General features: G+C 50.5%; 1 protein-coding gene across 1 annotated transcript; it reads right to left on the bottom strand.

Annotated features, from left to right (window-relative positions):
• Window positions 1–1,977: 1,977 nt before the first annotated feature.
• LOC138224120 (thiosulfate:glutathione sulfurtransferase-like) lies at window positions 1,978–8,468 on the bottom strand. The gene is made up of 4 exons (XM_069180557.1): window positions 8,014–8,468; window positions 5,921–6,045; window positions 3,873–4,036; window positions 1,978–3,199 (listed from the first exon to the last, which is right to left on the bottom strand). Exons 1-4 carry the CDS (start codon window positions 8,024–8,026, stop codon window positions 3,145–3,147), a joined length of 357 nt encoding a protein of 118 aa, XP_069036658.1. The 5' UTR covers window positions 8,027–8,468; the 3' UTR covers window positions 1,978–3,144.
• Window positions 8,469–16,974: the final 8,506 nt, after the last annotated feature.

Below are 16,974 nucleotides of genomic sequence, written 5' to 3'. Positions count from 1 at the left end.
TCTGTTCAAATTGGCTATATGGCTCTGTGGTTAAGGATCTGTGCCTGTGACTGGAAGGTTGCCGGTTCAAATCAAGCAGCTAGCAGAGGCATCCTACTCTGTTGGACCCCTGAGCAAGGCCCTTCACCCCAGCTGCTCCAGGGGTGCTGTATAAATGACTGACCCTGCACTCTGACCCCCAGCTTCTCTCCCTGTCTGTGTGTCTCATAGAGAGCAAGCTGGGGTCTGTGAAAAGACGCGTTCCTAATGCAAGAAATTGTATAGGGCCGATAAAGCAACATCATCATTATTATTAAATGCAAAGGCAGGTGTTTCTTGTCATTATAGAGAGCTTATTTCCATAATGATGGTGATCTGGTACAGCTCTCTGACCACCTGCTACCTCCCGCGTGTGGCTGAAGACCACCTGACACGGACCCAGACGCCTGTAGGACGAGGAAGCGTCAGGAAAGAGGGGTGTGGCAGCTGAAATCGAGCTCCCCGCCGTCTGTAAGAGCGCCCCCTAGGGACGACATCCGAGCAGGCAGGCTGCAGCACCATTAGAGTGGCAAAGGAGCAAGTTGGAGGGAAACATTTCATCCTGAGGAGAGGAGATCATCTTTTTGATCCGATCCCTTTCAACCAACTGCTGAAGGCAACGGACTTGATCGGATTTTAGTCAAACCTTTAGCTAGGGTTAGGATAATTAGAAAACATGGAGGATGTTTGATGGAATGGTTGTGTTCTAGGACAGAAAGGATTTTTAGAAAAAGTGATATTTCAATATCATCTTCACAATTTTTTTTCTTGCCTATATGGCTCTCTGCACTGCTTTGCCCTAAATGGGAATGATGACTTAAAAGCAAAAGTTTGAAAGAAAAGGCTTCAGCTTTTCAAACTGTTGCATTTGGCACGTAATGCACTGGCATTTTTAACTGTTACAGCTAATATGTATGGGCTATTCCTGACTCTTAACCTATTTAACCCTGAAACAATGCTCATGGAGAACACCGTTCAACAGTGCACTTTCTAATGACAGAATACTCTTCAAAAAAATAAAAATTTAGCCCAGTTCAGGGCCTAAAGGCGATTTAAAAGAGGAGGATTTCAAATATTAGAAAAGCGCTACGTTAAAGAAAGGTGGCAGAGCCTGCGATGAACCGAGGGGGGCAGAGACGGGGGGAGGAAGGTTATACTTCAGAAGCAGAACCGTAAAGGAACAAAACAAATTCACCCTCCCAAGACGCTTAAGTCCAAGCGGAGCGAAAGTTTGGACTAAACCTATGGAAGCCCATTTCCGCCAGGGAGTAAAAAAAAAACGCGCTATGGTACCTCAGAATTGCGATTTAGTAACTCAGAATTGCGACTTTATATCTCACATTTGCGACTTCAAAATATCCCACATTTCATGGTCTGTCCTCTTGTTATTGTAACGGATTCGGGTTCTAGGGCTGGTGCCCCTCGCCGCTCCTACCCTACTTCGTGCCTCCCTGCATGGGCTCGAACCCGGGTCTTGCCAGCTGAGCTAAAGAATTACTAAATCGCAATTCTGAGATACTAAGTCGCTTCCATACCTAAACGGCTCGAGCAGACTAATGAAGGAAAAAAAAAACTCGGGAAGAGAAAGCAGACAGCGCACCAGGACTCAAAGATCCAAAGAGGGGAAAACCCACCAGGGGGAAAAAAAGATGATAGAGAACCAGCAGGAGAGAAAGACAGAAAAAAAAACGTCGCAACAGATCCGCCCCGACAGCAGCCACCAGCTCGGCTTTCCGACACGCCGCGCAGCGTCGGAGAAACACCGGATTGGGATCCAGGGGCGGTAGAGGGTGAAGGTGTTTTAAAAAGAGAGAGAAACCGTGCCAAGACCAAAGTAAAAACAGAAAACATGGCCGGCTTCTTCTCAACCACGACGGTGTCTCGTTTCTTTTCGGTATGGAATACAAAACGTTCGTTTTGTTTTGTCAAGCCTGTCGAACAAAAACAACCAACCAGATGTCCAGAACGGAAAATGGCTTTATTTCAGTTCCAGTTTAACAATCTAAAATAAGGACGTTTTAGCATCTCCAGACCTCGTGAACATACACACTGCTGTGCAGATGTCTGGGATATTTTGCATTTGGTAATTTCAGGCTTAAAGAGACTAAAACCGTGTTTTGGATCTAGTTTCTCTTTGCTGTGAAGAATCATATTGCATATAGATCAAATTTAAAGGCGACATTCCTGCTAGAAGCTAAGAGCTTCACAGCCTAATTGAAGACAACAGTGTTGACCGATCAGCAATATCGGAAGGCTCTGTAGTCAAAGCAACACGCATCTTCATCCTATTCCTTCCTGATACGGCGCTCAGGAAGTTCTTATACTTGTTAGGGCAGCTGTCCTGGGCTCGTTAATTACGGTTTCTCGTTAATTACTGAATGCGCTCGTGAATTCGGATTACACCCTGCCTCTGGTATCGCCTACTGCAATTTCATGCTTCATGCTAACAGACTGTCCTGACCTGTGTCTTTCCAGCCCAGCCAGAAGCCTTTTAAATTTTCTAAACGTGTAGAGAGGAGAGGACGCCGTTAATGAGGACACCCGCCTACGAGCCAATTAAATCAGATGGTTAAACCCGGTGAGATCAGCCACTGCAACACTTTCTGCTGGCCGCTCATTAGTAGTGTATCTTGTGACCACGTCGTTAAGCAGTCTTGCCGGAGGGAATTTGAGATTTAACTTGATGACATTTGAAACCTAGTTTTCCCCACACTGAGCAGCAGTACTAGATCAGAGCTGTTCAAAATACTAGAAAACTCGAGTGAAACTGTCAGGTACATTTTTGACGCTGAAAACGTTCATCTGCTATTAATTGTGAATTAAACTCTGAACTGGCTCCATTACTCTGCTCTCCTCCCCACTGAGAGTGTGGGGAGCGGACTGGCACCTCATCCAGGTGGGGCTGCACACTGCTGGGGGTGGAGGGGATCCCCATGACCTGTAAAGCGCTTTGAGTGAAGTGCCCAGAAAAGCACTATATAAGTGTAAGCAATTATTAATTATTATTATTAGAGCTCTTCAAGGCATTTCCACAGCAGTGTGTGTGTTGATCACTTTCGCTAGGTTGCAAGTTCGGAATACGGAGATCCAGAAACCCGCCAGGTTTTTATAGCGATGCGGGCAACTTCAGCACCTCTCCTTCTCTGCCCACTCCTTATACCCGCCAGCATAATTCCGGGCCCTGAAAGTAACGAGAGAGAGAGAGAAAACGCCCTCAGTTACGAAGGACTCAAGAAGCAGCAGGAAAAAACACCAGGTGGCGTGCACTGTGATGCACTGCAGAGCAAGTTTCCCTTAAAAAACTTCAAATACCGTTTCCTCTCAAGATTATATCCTGGTTTCCCTGCCGAAGATGAACTGAATTAGTTTCATCACTACTTACATGACATAACTGCAATAACAACTTTCAGTCATCCCAGGAGCTAAGCCTGAACTGACCCGATCGGTATTCTCAGTGTCCACCAGTAGGAGGCGCTCTTCCCACCACACCTACTGGTCATCCCCACCCTGGGAGAACCCTGATCTTTCCCGGGGGAAACTCCAAGGAGACCCCATCTCCAACTCATAGACCAAAGCTGTTGGGAGTACTTCCTGGCGTCGACCAGTAGGAGGCGCCCTTTATTACCAGCGTCAGCAATTCCTCATCGGCACCCTCTAATCCAGTGACAGGGTGCTGTCGGATGGGGTGATCCATCCCAGATTTGGCTTGCTAATCAATTAATTACGAAATCGAACCAACACGATTAATTGATCAGATAGAAGGAGCAAATTAGCGGCTCAGCAGCTGATTGCAAGGCCTGTACTAAAATAGCTTTAAGAGGCACAGGGCGAAATGGATCGCCAGGAAAGCATACTTCTCGAATCCGAGGGCGCGTGCTGTCTCTGTGGCCGTTGCTCCTCGGCAACCCATCTGACAGTGGAAGACGAGCTGAGGGGCGTCCGGGGGGGGCTTCTGCACACCGTACTTGTCCTGGAAGGCCGCCGGGTCCAGGGCCAGCTCCCGCTCCACAGCGCCCACTACAGGGCGGGAGAGGAAACGCGCCACTGCATTACAAAGAGAACTGCAGAGCTGGGAGGTCAGACAGTCCCAGTACAGTACAGTCCCTGGTATCCGGAAGAAACGGGGACGAGGGTGGGGTTCTGGGTACGAGGCTTTTTTGGATAGACGAGATTAAAGCAAGCGGACACGCAGTGAGGCTGAGCAAAAGCTCAGGGCACCTTCACAGTGATAAAAACCTGAAAGGAAGTCACGTAGGATCATAAGGGAATGGAAATATAGTCAAACAAAACCAGATTCCATTTATTTAATTAAATCATTGTTTTTATATATATATATCATTTTAAGATCAGATCACTTTATCAGCCATATACAATTTCTTGCATTAGGAATGTGTCTTTTCGCAGACCCCAGCTTGCTCTCCAGGAGACACACAGACAGGGAGAGAGAAGCTGGGGGTCAGAGTGCAGGGTCAGCCATTTATACAACACCCCTGGAGCAGTTGGGGTGAAGGGCCTTGCTCAGGGGCCCAACGGAGTAGGATTCCTCTGCCGGCCGCGGGATTTGAACTGGCAACCTCCCAGCCACAGGTGCAGATCCTGAGCTACAGAGCCACCACTCCACCCCAATTACTAATTTTATAAGTGATCAAATGTTAAATGAGTATTCATCATCCCCTGATGAAGCTTCAGTAACATCATAAATTCACAAGGAATGACAGCAGCCGAAAGCTTGGGAGAAATTAGAATCGTTTATTGTGATGTGGAGATTTGGCGTAACCCGCTTGGCTGAGGGCCAACCTCCCGGCCGTTGGACGGGGAGGATAGGACCCCCGTGTGACCAATGGGGTAGCTGCAACGGTGGAGAGGGTGTGGAGGAGGGATGCAGAAAACGAACGAGGAAGAGGAGAGGGTGACGTTTGATATTTATGGAGACCGGTTGCTTACGTCAGGATTAGTGAGAATTGCGGCAGCTGTGTCGAATGAGCGCGGCTGCCTTCATTCCTCCCGAACTTTCATTAAAAACTCCATTTAAGGCACTTAAATATGAATTCACTTTTAATTTCAGTATCTAACCTAAAAGTTTTAAAAAAACAGTCCTTAACACTAGGTTTTTGCTCATTTATACTTAAGACTCCTCAGGCTTCTGGGTGGAAAGTGAGCAAAACACTGCGATAGGTGCGGGACTTACATTATCGCTCAGATTTGAGTTTTTTATTGGTTATTGATTTCTTTGATCTTTCTTTGAAGGGAGTTGACAGTATATATGAAAGGCCCAGCTGTGCTCTAGCCTGTGAGAAACCCAGATGATGTTAGTCACGGTCTTCTGGCTCAGAATGTTACACATTTTTTTACAGAAAAAGGTCAAAAAACATAAATCCAGACCAGGGAGGGGGCTTTAAAACTCCTCTGTCCCAGCTGCTTTCTAAGAAATGGCTGGATGCCATCCATCGGTCAAGAGAGGAGGCATCACTTTACACAAAGGGAGGTGGGGGTGTGGAACAAGCTGCCCAGTCCTGTGGTTGAAGCCCCTACCCTGGCTGCTTTCAAGACACAGCTGGGTGAGGTCCTCCAGTCGGGACAGGAGGCCCTTCTTTACACAAAGGGTGGTGGGGGTGGGGAACAAGCTGCCCAGCCCTGTGGTTGAAGCCCCTACCCTGGCTGCTCTCAAGACACAGCTGGGTGAGACCCTCCAGTCAGGACAGGAGGTCCTTCTTTACACAGAGGAAGGTGGGGGTGTGGAACAAGCTGCAGAGCCAGGCTGTTGAAGCCGACACCCTGTTTATTGTTCAATAACAATACAACAATTATTGTATTGGGCTCGATATGGCTGAATGCCCCCCCCCCCCCCCTCTCGTTAGGACCTGCCTTGTGTTTTCAAGAGCCGGGCTGTAGGAGGCTTAACGGGAATGTGGATAGAGCCTGGAATTTTCCCTTTGTCCACCTCCTCTTGGGTGCGCACGTCAACCAGCAGCAGGTCCGGGCTCTTCCCCAGGAGGGCCTTGAGCTCGGAATAGGAGATCACTTTGCCTGCAGGGACCACAGAGCAGGTGTGAGCCTGGTCAGTACCTGGAGGGGAGACTCCTGGGAAAGCTGAGGCTGCTGCTGGAAGAGGTGTTAGTGGGGCCAGCAGGGGGCGCTCACCCTGCGGTCTGTGTGGGTCCTAATGCCCCAGTATAGTGACGGGGACACTAGACTGTAAACAGGCGCCGTCCTTCGGATGAGACGTAAAATCGAGGTCCTGACTCTCTGTGGTCATTAAAAATCCCAGGGCGTTTCTCGAGAAGAGTAGGGGTGTTACCCCGGTGTCCTGGCCAAATTTCCCCCCTGGCCTTTACCCATCATGGCCTCCTAATAACCCCCCTCTCTGAACTGGCTCCATCACTCTGTTCTCCTCCCCACTGAGAGCTGGGGTGTGGGGAGCGGACTGGCGCCTCATCCAGGTGGGGGTACACACTGGTGGTGGTGGAGGGGATCCCCATTACCTGGAAAGTGCTTTGAGTGGAGTGTCCAGAAAAGCGCTATATAAGTGTAAGCAATTATTATGATTATTATTATTATTATTATTACAAAACTAAATGATTACAAATTAAATAGAAAGAGAGTTGACAGGGTGGTTAGTCTTGTTGCCTTGCAGCACCTGGGCCCTGGGTTCCATTCATGGGCATCTGTCTGGGTGGAGTTTGCACGTTCTGCCTATTTTTCCATGAGTTTCCTCCCACAGTGCAAAGACATGCTGGTGGTTTCATTAGTTTCTGGGAAAACTGGCCCTGGTGCGAGTGTCTCTGTGTGTCCTGTGATGGACTGGCGTCCCGTTGCTTGCTGGGATAAGATCCGGTTTCCCCGGCGCCCCTGACTTGCCAGAACCTGTTCGAAGCTGGATGGGTCCGTTTTTCCTCGTCATTGTGGTGGAACATGAACACCAGGGGGCGCTCGTCTCGGGTATAAAAATCACTACCGTCCCTAAATCTTTGAGGGCGTGATGCTACGACACACTGACAGAGCGGTGGTTTAAAACAACGATTGTTAACCCTTGCAGCTTCCGCCTCGACTTACTGGGATATGCGAACATGATTAATAAGCACTCATTTATGAAGACCACAATGATGCCCTTCTCTGAAAGGCGACCCACAACATACTGTACACGTTTGAATGTCGAGATGGAGACTGTGAATGTTAAGGTGAGCGAGAGCAGTACGTTTCGCGGTAGGATTGCCATTCGCAAGACTTCACCACACTGTCCTACACCTGAAGGAGGCTTCACAGCCGAAACGTTGCGTTTTCTGTCTTCTCCTTTCAGCCGGGAATAAACCTATTACTTGCTCCTTTGCAGACTACGCCTGCTGACGCGGCTCCCCACCCGAGCTACTGTGCCACACCGTGTGTTGAAGTCAGGAAAGTGCTCAGTCGCTCCCAGCTGCACATTAATTCAACAGCCTACTGTCGGAACTAGCAGGGAACGGAAATACAGCCGCTCTGGACCCAGGTGGAAAATTTGAGTATTAAACCGCAAAACGAAACGGCCGATTCACCCACCTGCGGCGTTAAACATACAAATGCATATATACTTCAAGGTGGGTGGGAGTGATTTTTTGGTGAAAACGTCTGAACGGGCGATCGGTTGTTCAATTTGAATGAGATCAAATCATAGTCCGAGCGAGCCGTGTTCACAGCCGGCGCCTCTTGCAACATAGAACTCATGTTATATCGCGGAAATACACAACTCCGGGCCAAGTTGACACAAAAATGCTTAAGATTTGTTGCCTCCTATAGCGACTGCCTCAAGCGATCGGGCCAAAACCAAGCCATGTTCGCGCATATGTGGAATACAGGTCCGTCTGTCACAACTTCAGGGGTGAAACCCCCCCGTTTCGCTACAGATCGCTGTCTTAGCTTCCGCCTGGAGTGAGGGAAGCAGCGGTTCGGATGTGTGAAACTCCCCGCCCTCCCCGATAAGTCCGAAATGAGGACACCGGCGTCCAACAGGGCGAGACTTACCTGGGTCCGACATGGCGTCCGCGGCGGGTTCAGCTCCAGCAGCGCCCGTGTGTGCAGCTAGAGAGACGGTGAAAGCTGGCTCTTGGCCGTTTTCACTTGTTGCTGCTCATCCAAATGCCCTGCGGACTCCCCTCTCTTGTTAAACCTTGGTAACTACGCAAACTCCTGCTACCGGTTGGGTTGGGAGCTCAGGAAAGCACAGCGGACGCAGGGGGTGGGACGTATCGCAATTATTTGCAACGCAGTAGTTTTTTTTTTAAAAAAAACATCGCTAACTCATACAGCGCAGCGGTATAGATACGTTCCGGTGTTTCATTGCTAACGATCCCCTGCTTGTTGGCGCCCTGGGGGGCAACCTTGTTGTGAAAGGCGCTATAAAAAATACATTGGAATATTGGTGCATGTAATGGGGTCTGTGTGGGTCCTGATGCCCCAGTATAGTGACGGGGACACTAGACTGTAAAACAGGCGCCGTCCTTCAGATGAGACGTAAAACCGAGGTCCTGACTGTCTGTGGTCATTAAAAATCCCAGGGTGTTTCTTGAAAAGAGTAGGGGTGTTACCCCAGTGTCCTGGCCAAATCACCCCCCCTGGCCTTTACCCATCATGGCCTCCTAATAACCCCCCTCTCTGAACTGGCTCCATCACTCTGCTCTCCTCCCCACTGAGAGCTGGGGTGTGGGGAGCGGACTGGCGCCTCATCCAGGTGGGGGTACACACTGGTGCTGGTGGAGGGGATCCCCATGACCTGTAAAGCGCTTTGAGTGGAGTGTCCAGAAACCGCCCGCAATGACTTGGCAAAAACTCCAACCGCGGTCAGGGCAGGTGGCGTGAAACCTGACACCGTGTCTTAATCATATACAGTTCAGTTCTGATCCTTGTAGGTAAAGAAAGCAAGTATATTTATATCAAAGGAACAGGTAAAGGTTTATTCCATGCTGAAAAAATAACAAAAGTAACACTACACCCTAAGAAGGCTCTACAGCTGAAACGTTGTGTTTTTTCTCTCATCTTTTCAGCGTGGATTAAATCCTCACTTGTTCCGTTGTCGCCAAGTCATGCTGACGCAGCTCCATCCTTCAGCTATTTATATAAGATACTGACAGCACTGAGGTCCTGGGCTCAGTTCCAGCTGTCTGTGTGGAGTCTGCGTGTTCTCCTCGTGTTCGTGTCGGTTTCCTCCCACGGTCCAGACATACTGGAAGGTGAAATTTGGCTCTGATGTGAGTGTCTGTGTGTGCCCTGTGATGGACTGGCGTCCCTCACAGGGCACACACCCTGCCCTGCCTTGTGCCCGTTGCTTGCTGGGATAGGCTCCGGCTCCCCTGTGCACCCTGAATTGGGGGGAGCAGTGAGGAAATGGGTGGGTGGATAGTGGCCTTTACACCTGAGATTACATCAAAGCTTGTATCCCTGGTTCTGACTGGTACAGATTTACATCAGATCAATCAGATTTGATCAAATCAGAACTCAAGATCACTTTATCAGCCCTATACAGTTTCTTGCGTGAGGAATGTGCCTTTTCACAGACCCCAGCTTGCTCTCCATGAGACAGACAGACAGGGAGAGAGAAGCTGGGGGTCAGAGCGCAGGGTCAGGCACTTATACGGCGCCCCTGGAGCAGTTGGGGTTAAGGGCCTTGCTTAGGGGCCCAACAGAGTAGAATTCCTCTGCTGGCTGTGGGGTTTGAACTGGCAACCTCCCAACCACAGGCGCAGATCCTGAGCCACAGAACCACCGCTCCAAGTGGGAGCCTGGTCAGGGCTCAGGGACAGTGAAAAGGCTACAGCAAATGGTATCACCCAGGAGGCTTGGAGGAACTCTTTGTTGTGTGAATCCAGGCTTAACAACCACTTGCCAAACAAAACAGTCGGTAATCCCCATTATCCACAGTGCGCGGCTATTTTTATAGTGTCGGGGATCGAAAGGATCGGCATTGAGGAGCGCATTTCAGACCACAATGAAAGTCAATTGGAAACAGTGACTTGTAAAACCTCCAATTCACATCACAAACTAGAGGAAAGCCGCAGGGCTGGGCTTCAGAACGAGGCAGCAGGACTTCCGGTGAGGTGGAGCGGCCCTGTGACCCTGTAAACAAGCAGGCTTGTGAATCCAGCTCTTCTAATCCAGTAGAAATACTGCTCAGACGGTTTCACTGACAAATCACCCTGCAGCTCACCACTGGCAGCCCCACAGGAGCTCAGCAGGTGTGAGCTTGGCCAGTACCTGGAGGGGAGACTCCTGGGAAAGCTGAGGTTGCTGCTGGAAGAGGTGTTAGTGGGGCCAGCAGGGGGCGCTCACCCTGCGGTTCGTGTGGGTCCTGATGCCCCAGTATAGTGACGGGGACACTAGACTGTAAACAGGCGCCGTCCTTCGGATGAGACGTCAAACTGAGGTCCTGACTCTCTGTGGTCCTTAAAAATCCCAGGGTGTTTCTCGAGAAGAGTAGGGGTGTTACCCTGGTGTCCTGGCCAAATTTCCCCCCTGGCCTTTACCCATCATGGCCTCCTAATAACCCCCCTCTCTGAACTGGCTCCATCACTCTGCTCTCCTCCCCACTGAGGGCTGGGGTGTGGGGAGTGTTCTGGTGCCTCATCCAGGTGGGGGTACACACTGCTGGGGGTGGAGGGGATCCCCATGACCTGTAAAGCGCTTTGAGTGGAGTGTCCAGAAAAGCGCTATATAAGTGTGAGCAATTATTATTGTTAATGTAGAGCTACATCAGGCTGTGACTGTCGGATCTGCGCTCCTGGTTACAGCGGTACCCTGAGGTAATATCGCTTAGGTACCTGATGAACACCACCCTGAGGTGCACTCATGTACTGTAAAAATAAGCACCCTGTGCTCTAAAATATTACGAAGAAGCGCTCGCCTTCTATTAAAGTCGACTTTCAGACCGCTGAGCGCTGGGAGTTCGTCAGATTAAATTGACAGAATTTAAGGGCCACATTGATCTCTTCTGTGGGTTTTTTTTAAGATGATGTAGACTTGTCTCCGGAAAGAGACGACGTGCTTCAGCTGCGGTCCCCTGCAGCCTAGGGGGACCCTCCTGATCGGAGAGACCACCTGTCCGTATCGGGACAGTTCCCTCTCCAGCAGCTCGTTCCTCATGAACGGAGGCACGTTGGAGAGGGTGATCTTTCGAGCCGGGGCCGCGAGAGGCAGTACCGGGGTGAAGGTGCCGTCCAGGACGACCCCCTTCTCCACCAGGGTGTTTGCCAAATCGGTAGACTGCAGGAAAACGACTATCCCTCCACTCATGCGGGAAGCGGACCTGATGTTCCTGCAGCCCACGACCTCCCCGACCGCAAGAACGCACCTCTCAAGCGGACAGAACTCCGCAGGGGAGATTTTCACACCATGGCGTCAAGTTAGTTTCTCAAAGGAGAGGTCTGGAGGATCAGAGCCTCCAGAACCGGCCATGAAGAGAAAATAAACCCCGCTTTTCCCCAAAAAAGACACAAAAACACAAACCCAGGGAAGAAAACACCGCCACACGATCAAACCCACCGAAGCTCCGCCCACTCACTCACTCAGTCTCGCGAGAAACACACAGAGAGAGAGAGAGAGGGGTGAATACAGAGGAGAGGAAGAGTGTGAGAGAGGAAGAGTAGAGTGGAAAAGAGAGAGGAGAGGAACAGTGTGAGAGAGGAAGAACAGAGTGGAAAAGAGAGAGAGGAGAGGAAGAGTGTGAGAGAGGAAGAACAGAGTGGAAAAGAGAGAGAGGAGAGGAACAGTGTGAGAGAGGAAGAACAGAGTGGAAAAGAGAGAGAGGAGAGGAAGAGTGTGAGAGAGGAAGAACAGAGTGGAATAGAGAGAGAGGAGAGGAAGAGTGTGAGAGAGTAAGAACAGAGTGGAAAAGAGAGAGGAGAGGAAGAGTGCGAGAGAGTAAGAACAGAGTGGAATAGAGAGAGAGGAGGAAGAGTGTGAGAGGGGAAGAACAGAGTGGAAAAGAGAGGAGAGGAAGAGTGTGAGAGAGGAAGACTAGAGAGGAGAGGAAGAGTGTGAGAGGAAGAACAGAGTGGAAAAGAGAGAGGAGAGGAAGAGTGTGAGAGAGGAAGAACAGAGTGGAAAAGGGAGAGCGGAGGAAGAGTGTGAGAGAGGAAGAACAGTGGAAAAGAGAGGAGAGGAAGAGTGTGAGAGAGGAAGAACAGAATGGAATAGAGAGGGGAGGAAGAGTGTGAGGAAGACTAGAGAGGAGAGGAAGAGTGTGAGAGGAAGAACAGAGTGGAAAAGAGAGAGGAGAGGAAGAGTGTGAGAGAGGAAGAACAGAGTGGAAAAGAGAGAGGAGAGGAAGAGTGTGAGAGAGGAAGAACAGAGTGGAAAAGAGAGAGGAGAGGAACAGTGTGAGAGAGGAAGAACAGAGTGGAATAGAGAGAGAGGAGAGGAAGAGTGAGAGAGGAAGAACTGAGTGGAAAAGAGAGAGTAGAGGAAGAGTGTGAGAGAGGAAGACTAGAGTGGAATAGAGAGGGGAGGAAGAGTGTGAGAGAGGAAGACTAGAGAGGAGAGGAAGAGTGTGAGAGGAAGAACAGAGTGGAAAAGAGAGAGGAGAGGAAGAGTGTGAGAGAGGAAGAACAGAGTGGAAAAGAGAGAAGAGGTAGAGTGTGAGAGAGGAAGAACAGAGTGGAAAAGAGAGAGGAGAGGAACAGTGTGAGAGAGGAAGAACAGAGTGGAAAAGAGAGAAGAGGAAGAGTGTGAGAGAGGAAGAACAGAGTGGAAAAGAGAGAGGAGAGGAACAGTGTGAGAGAGGAAGAAGAGAGTGGAATAGAGAGAGAGGAGAGGAAGAGTGTGAGAGAGGAAGAACAGAGTGGAAAAGAGAGAGGAGAGGAAGAGTGTGAGAGAGGAAGAACAGAGTGGAAAAGAGAGAGGAGAAGAAGAGTGTGAGAGAGGAAGAACAGAGTGGAAAAGAGAGGGGAGGAAGAGTATGAGAGAGGAAGAACAGAGTGGAATAGAGAGAGGAGAGGAACAGTGTGAGAGAGGAAGAACAGAGTGGAAAAGAGAGAGGAGAGGAACAGTGTGAGAGAGGAAGAAGAGAGTGGAATAGAGAGAGAGGAGAGGAAGAGTGTGAGAGAGGAAGAACAGAGTGGAAAAGAGAGAGGGGAGGAAGAGTGTGAGAGAGGAAGAACAGAGTGGAAAAGAGAGGAAGACTAGAGTGGAATAGAGAGAGAGGAGAGGAAGAGTGTGAGAGGAAGAACAGAGTGGAAAAGAGAGAGGAGAGGAAGAGTGTGAGAGAGGAAGAACAGAGTGGAAAAGAGAGAGGAGAGGATCAGTGTGAGAGAGGAAGAACAGAGTGGAAAAGAGAGGGGAGGAAGAGTGTGAGAGAGGAAGAACAGAGTGGAAAAGAGAGAGGAGAGGAAGAGTGTGAGAGAGGAAGAACAGAGTGGAAAAGAGAGAGGAGAGGAAGAGTGTGAGAGAGGAAGAACAGAGTGGAAAAGACAGGGTAGGAAGAGTGTGAGAGAGGAAGAACAGAGTGGAAAAGAGAGAGGGGAGAGGAACAGTGTGAGAGAGGAAGAAGAGAGTGGGATAGAGAGAGAGGAGAGGAAGAGTGTGAGAGGAAGAACAGAGTGGAAAAGAGAGAGGAGAGGAAGAGTGTGAGAGAGGAAGAACAGAGTGGAATAGAGAGGAAGACTAGAGTGGAAAAGAGAGGGGAGGAAGAGTGTGAGAGAGGAAGACTAGAGTGGAATAGAGAGGGGAGGAAGAGTGTGAGAGAGGAAGACTAGAGAGGAGAGGAAGAGTGTGAGAGGAAGAACAGAGTGGAAAAGAGAGAGGAGAGGAAGAGTGTGAGAGAGGAAGAACAGAGTGGAAAAGAGAGAAGAGGTAGAGTGTGAGAGAGGAAGAACAGAGTGGAAAAGAGAGAGGAGAGGAAGAGTGTGAGAGAGGAAGAACAGAGTGGAAAAGAGAGAAGAGGAAGAGTGTGAGAGAGGAAGAACAGAGTGGAAAAGAGAGGAGAGGAACAGTGTGAGAGAGGAAGAAGAGAGTGGAATAGAGAGAGAGGAGAGGAAGAGTGTGAGAGAGGAAGAACAGAGTGGAAAAGAGAGAGGAGAGGAAGAGTGTGAGAGAGGAAGAACAGAGTGGAAAAGAGAGAGGAGAAGAAGGGTGTGAGAGAGGAAGAACAGAGTGGAAAAGAGAGGGGAGGAAGAGTATGAGAGAGGAAGAACAGAGTGGAATAGAGAGAGGAGAGGAACAGTGTGAGAGAGGAAGAACAGAGTGGAAAAGAGAGAGGAGAGGAACAGTGTGAGAGAGGAAGAAGAGAGTGGAATAGAGAGAGAGGAGAGAGAGAGTTCAATCAAACTTTATTTGACAGAAAAAAAACAAAAGTATTAATCAAGGGTCTTAAAACTCTATTTTAAGAATTAAGAGGAAAAAAAATAAAAATAAATAAAAATCATAATTGGAATAAAACTCTTTCATTATTTATGATACTGCACAGGACATTTCCAAAACACCAAAACTTTTCGAATGTTCTGAGGTCATTATGCGATTTGTAAAACAAAAATTCTAACGATATCCTGCTCTTCACCAACCCTTCGAACATCCTCACCAAGTCTACAGACCCGGAACCAGAGATCTTATTTTTCCGAGTCCTGTAGATGGTGAGTTTGGCCTGGCCCAGCAGAAAATTAGCGAGGAGGGTCTGAGTTTTCCGTTTTTTTGTATGACCTACCCCAAACACGAAGATAACATTGTTGAAGGCCAGGCCAAGGTTGGTGAAGAGCCGGATCAGTTCGGCAAACATGGGCGACAGGCGGGGGCAGGCGCTGTAGCAGTGGAACACCGTCTCCCTCTGAGCGCAGAAGGGACAGGCGTCAGACACCGCCGGGTCCAGAACCGACACAAACGAGTTGACCCCCAGGATGGTGTGCAGGACCCTCCACTGCAGATCACCAGCCCTCTTGTTGAGGGGAAATCTGTAGAGGCTACCCCAGGCAGGCCGGACGTCATCCGGCACTCCCAGACGAGCCCTCCAGGGAGTGTCAGGGAGCGCGGACAGCTGGGCCTGGTGCCTAGATGTTACGACTAGTCTGTACAGACATTTCCCCCCAACACCAGCTAGAGACCTCTCCTCTGAGGCAAGGGGCTCAAGGAGAGATCCCGTCGGTCCGGGACTGAGCGCAGGAGACACTAGCAGACCAGGGAAAGGAGGCTGTGTGATTGGAATGCGATGATCCTCAAACAGACCCTGGATCAGCAGCATCTCCTCGAGAGGCAGAGCAGAGCGAAGCTGACTGAGAAACCTGTCTACACACCGCCGCGAGTGTAGTCCCAGCGCGTCACACGCCCACTCCACGCTGCGCCAGCAGCCCTGATCCACGTCCAGCAGGTGGTGGAGCTGTGTAATGTTGGCGTGGACCAGTCTGCTGGTAAAGTCCAAGGAGCGGCCCGGTTCTATGTCCATTCGTAGATTGTGTATTAATGGTTCCCTGAGTGTCCAGTATAGACTGGGCCGCTCCTCTTCCCTCTGCACGCGCAGATGCCGCCAGGCCTCCAGGAGACTGCGCTGGAAAGGCGGCAGTGGAGACAGGTCAACCCTGCTGGTGTCCATCAGGAAGAGCACACAGTCGAGCCCGAGGTGTCCTGCTCGACGCAGCAGGGTGAAGGTCAGCTCCCTCCAGGACAGCGAGGCCGGGCCGAACAGCAGCTTCTGCACTGCCTGCAGGCGAAAGGCGTCCACTCGGCTCCGGATGTCGATAAGTCCTTGCCCTCCGTCCTCTCTGGGCAGATAGAGGACGCCCCTCCGCAGCCAGTGCAGTCCGTCCCAGAAGAAGTCGAGGAGCGTGGCCTGCAGCTCCTCGACCAGTCCGGCTGGTGGCTCCAGACACACCAGGCGATGCCACAACATCGAAGCCACCAGGGTGTTGACAATCAGAACCCGGCCTCTGTAGGAGATCTGGGGGAGCAGCCAGCGCCAGCGGTCCAGACGACCTTTCACTTTTTCAAGGAGCCCCTCCCAGTTCTTTTTCACGCTGGCCTCGTCCCCCAGGTGCACCCCCAGGTATTTGAGTCCCCCTCTGGTCCAGCTGAGCCTCTCTGGCAAGGCTGGGGGACCCATCTCGCTCCACTCCCCCAGGAGTAGGGCGCTACTCTTGGCCCAGTTCACTTTGGCTGATGATAGCCGCTGGAAATCACTTAAAGTTGTCTGTAGCGCCCTGACATCCTGTTCTCCACTGACCACGACCATGATGTCATCAGCGTACGCCGAGATCTTGACAGTGGAGTCGGGGCAGCCCGGGATGGACAGGCCCCTGATGACCCGGCGCAGCTGATGTAGCAGAGGCTCGATGGCAAGGGAGTAGAGCATTCCTGAGAGTGCACAGCCCTGCCTGACTCCCCTCCGCACTGGAAACGGAGCACTCAGCCCTCCGTTGACCTTTAGCACACTGAAGATGTCACTGTACAGCACCTGAATCATGGCAACAAAGACAGGGCTGAACCCGAAGGACCTCATGGTCCTCCACAAATACTGATGTTCAACCCTATCGAAGGCCTTTTCCTGGTCTAACGAAATGAGACCAGTGTCTAAACCCAATAGTCTGGAGGTGGCCAAAACATCTCGAATCAGAAATATGTTATCAAAGATTGACCTTCCGGGCACGCAGTACGATTGGTCGGAGTGCACCACAGACCCCAGCACCACCTTCAGCCTGTTGGCCAGAGCCTTGGACAGGATTTTATAATCCACACACAGCAGGGCAACAGGTCTCCAGTTCTTAATGTCACACAGGTCCCCTTTCTTGGGCAGCAGGGTGACAACAGCTCTCCTGCAACTCAGTGGCAGATCCCCCTGCTCCAGACTTTCCAAATATACATCGAGCAGGTCAGGACCCAGCACAGCCCAGAAGGCACGATAGAATTCGGCTGGCAGGCCATCGAGACCAGGGGTCTTGCCATTGCTCAAGCCACTGAGTGCGGTGGAGAGCTCCTCCAGGGAGAGAGGCCTCTCCAGCCCTGCCCTTTCCTCTT

Source organism: Lepisosteus oculatus, chromosome 18 (genome assembly GCF_040954835.1).
Source record: "Lepisosteus oculatus isolate fLepOcu1 chromosome 18, fLepOcu1.hap2, whole genome shotgun sequence".
NCBI lineage: Eukaryota > Metazoa > Chordata > Actinopteri > Semionotiformes > Lepisosteidae > Lepisosteus > Lepisosteus oculatus.
This window is presented reverse-complemented; position numbering and strand designations above follow the sequence as displayed.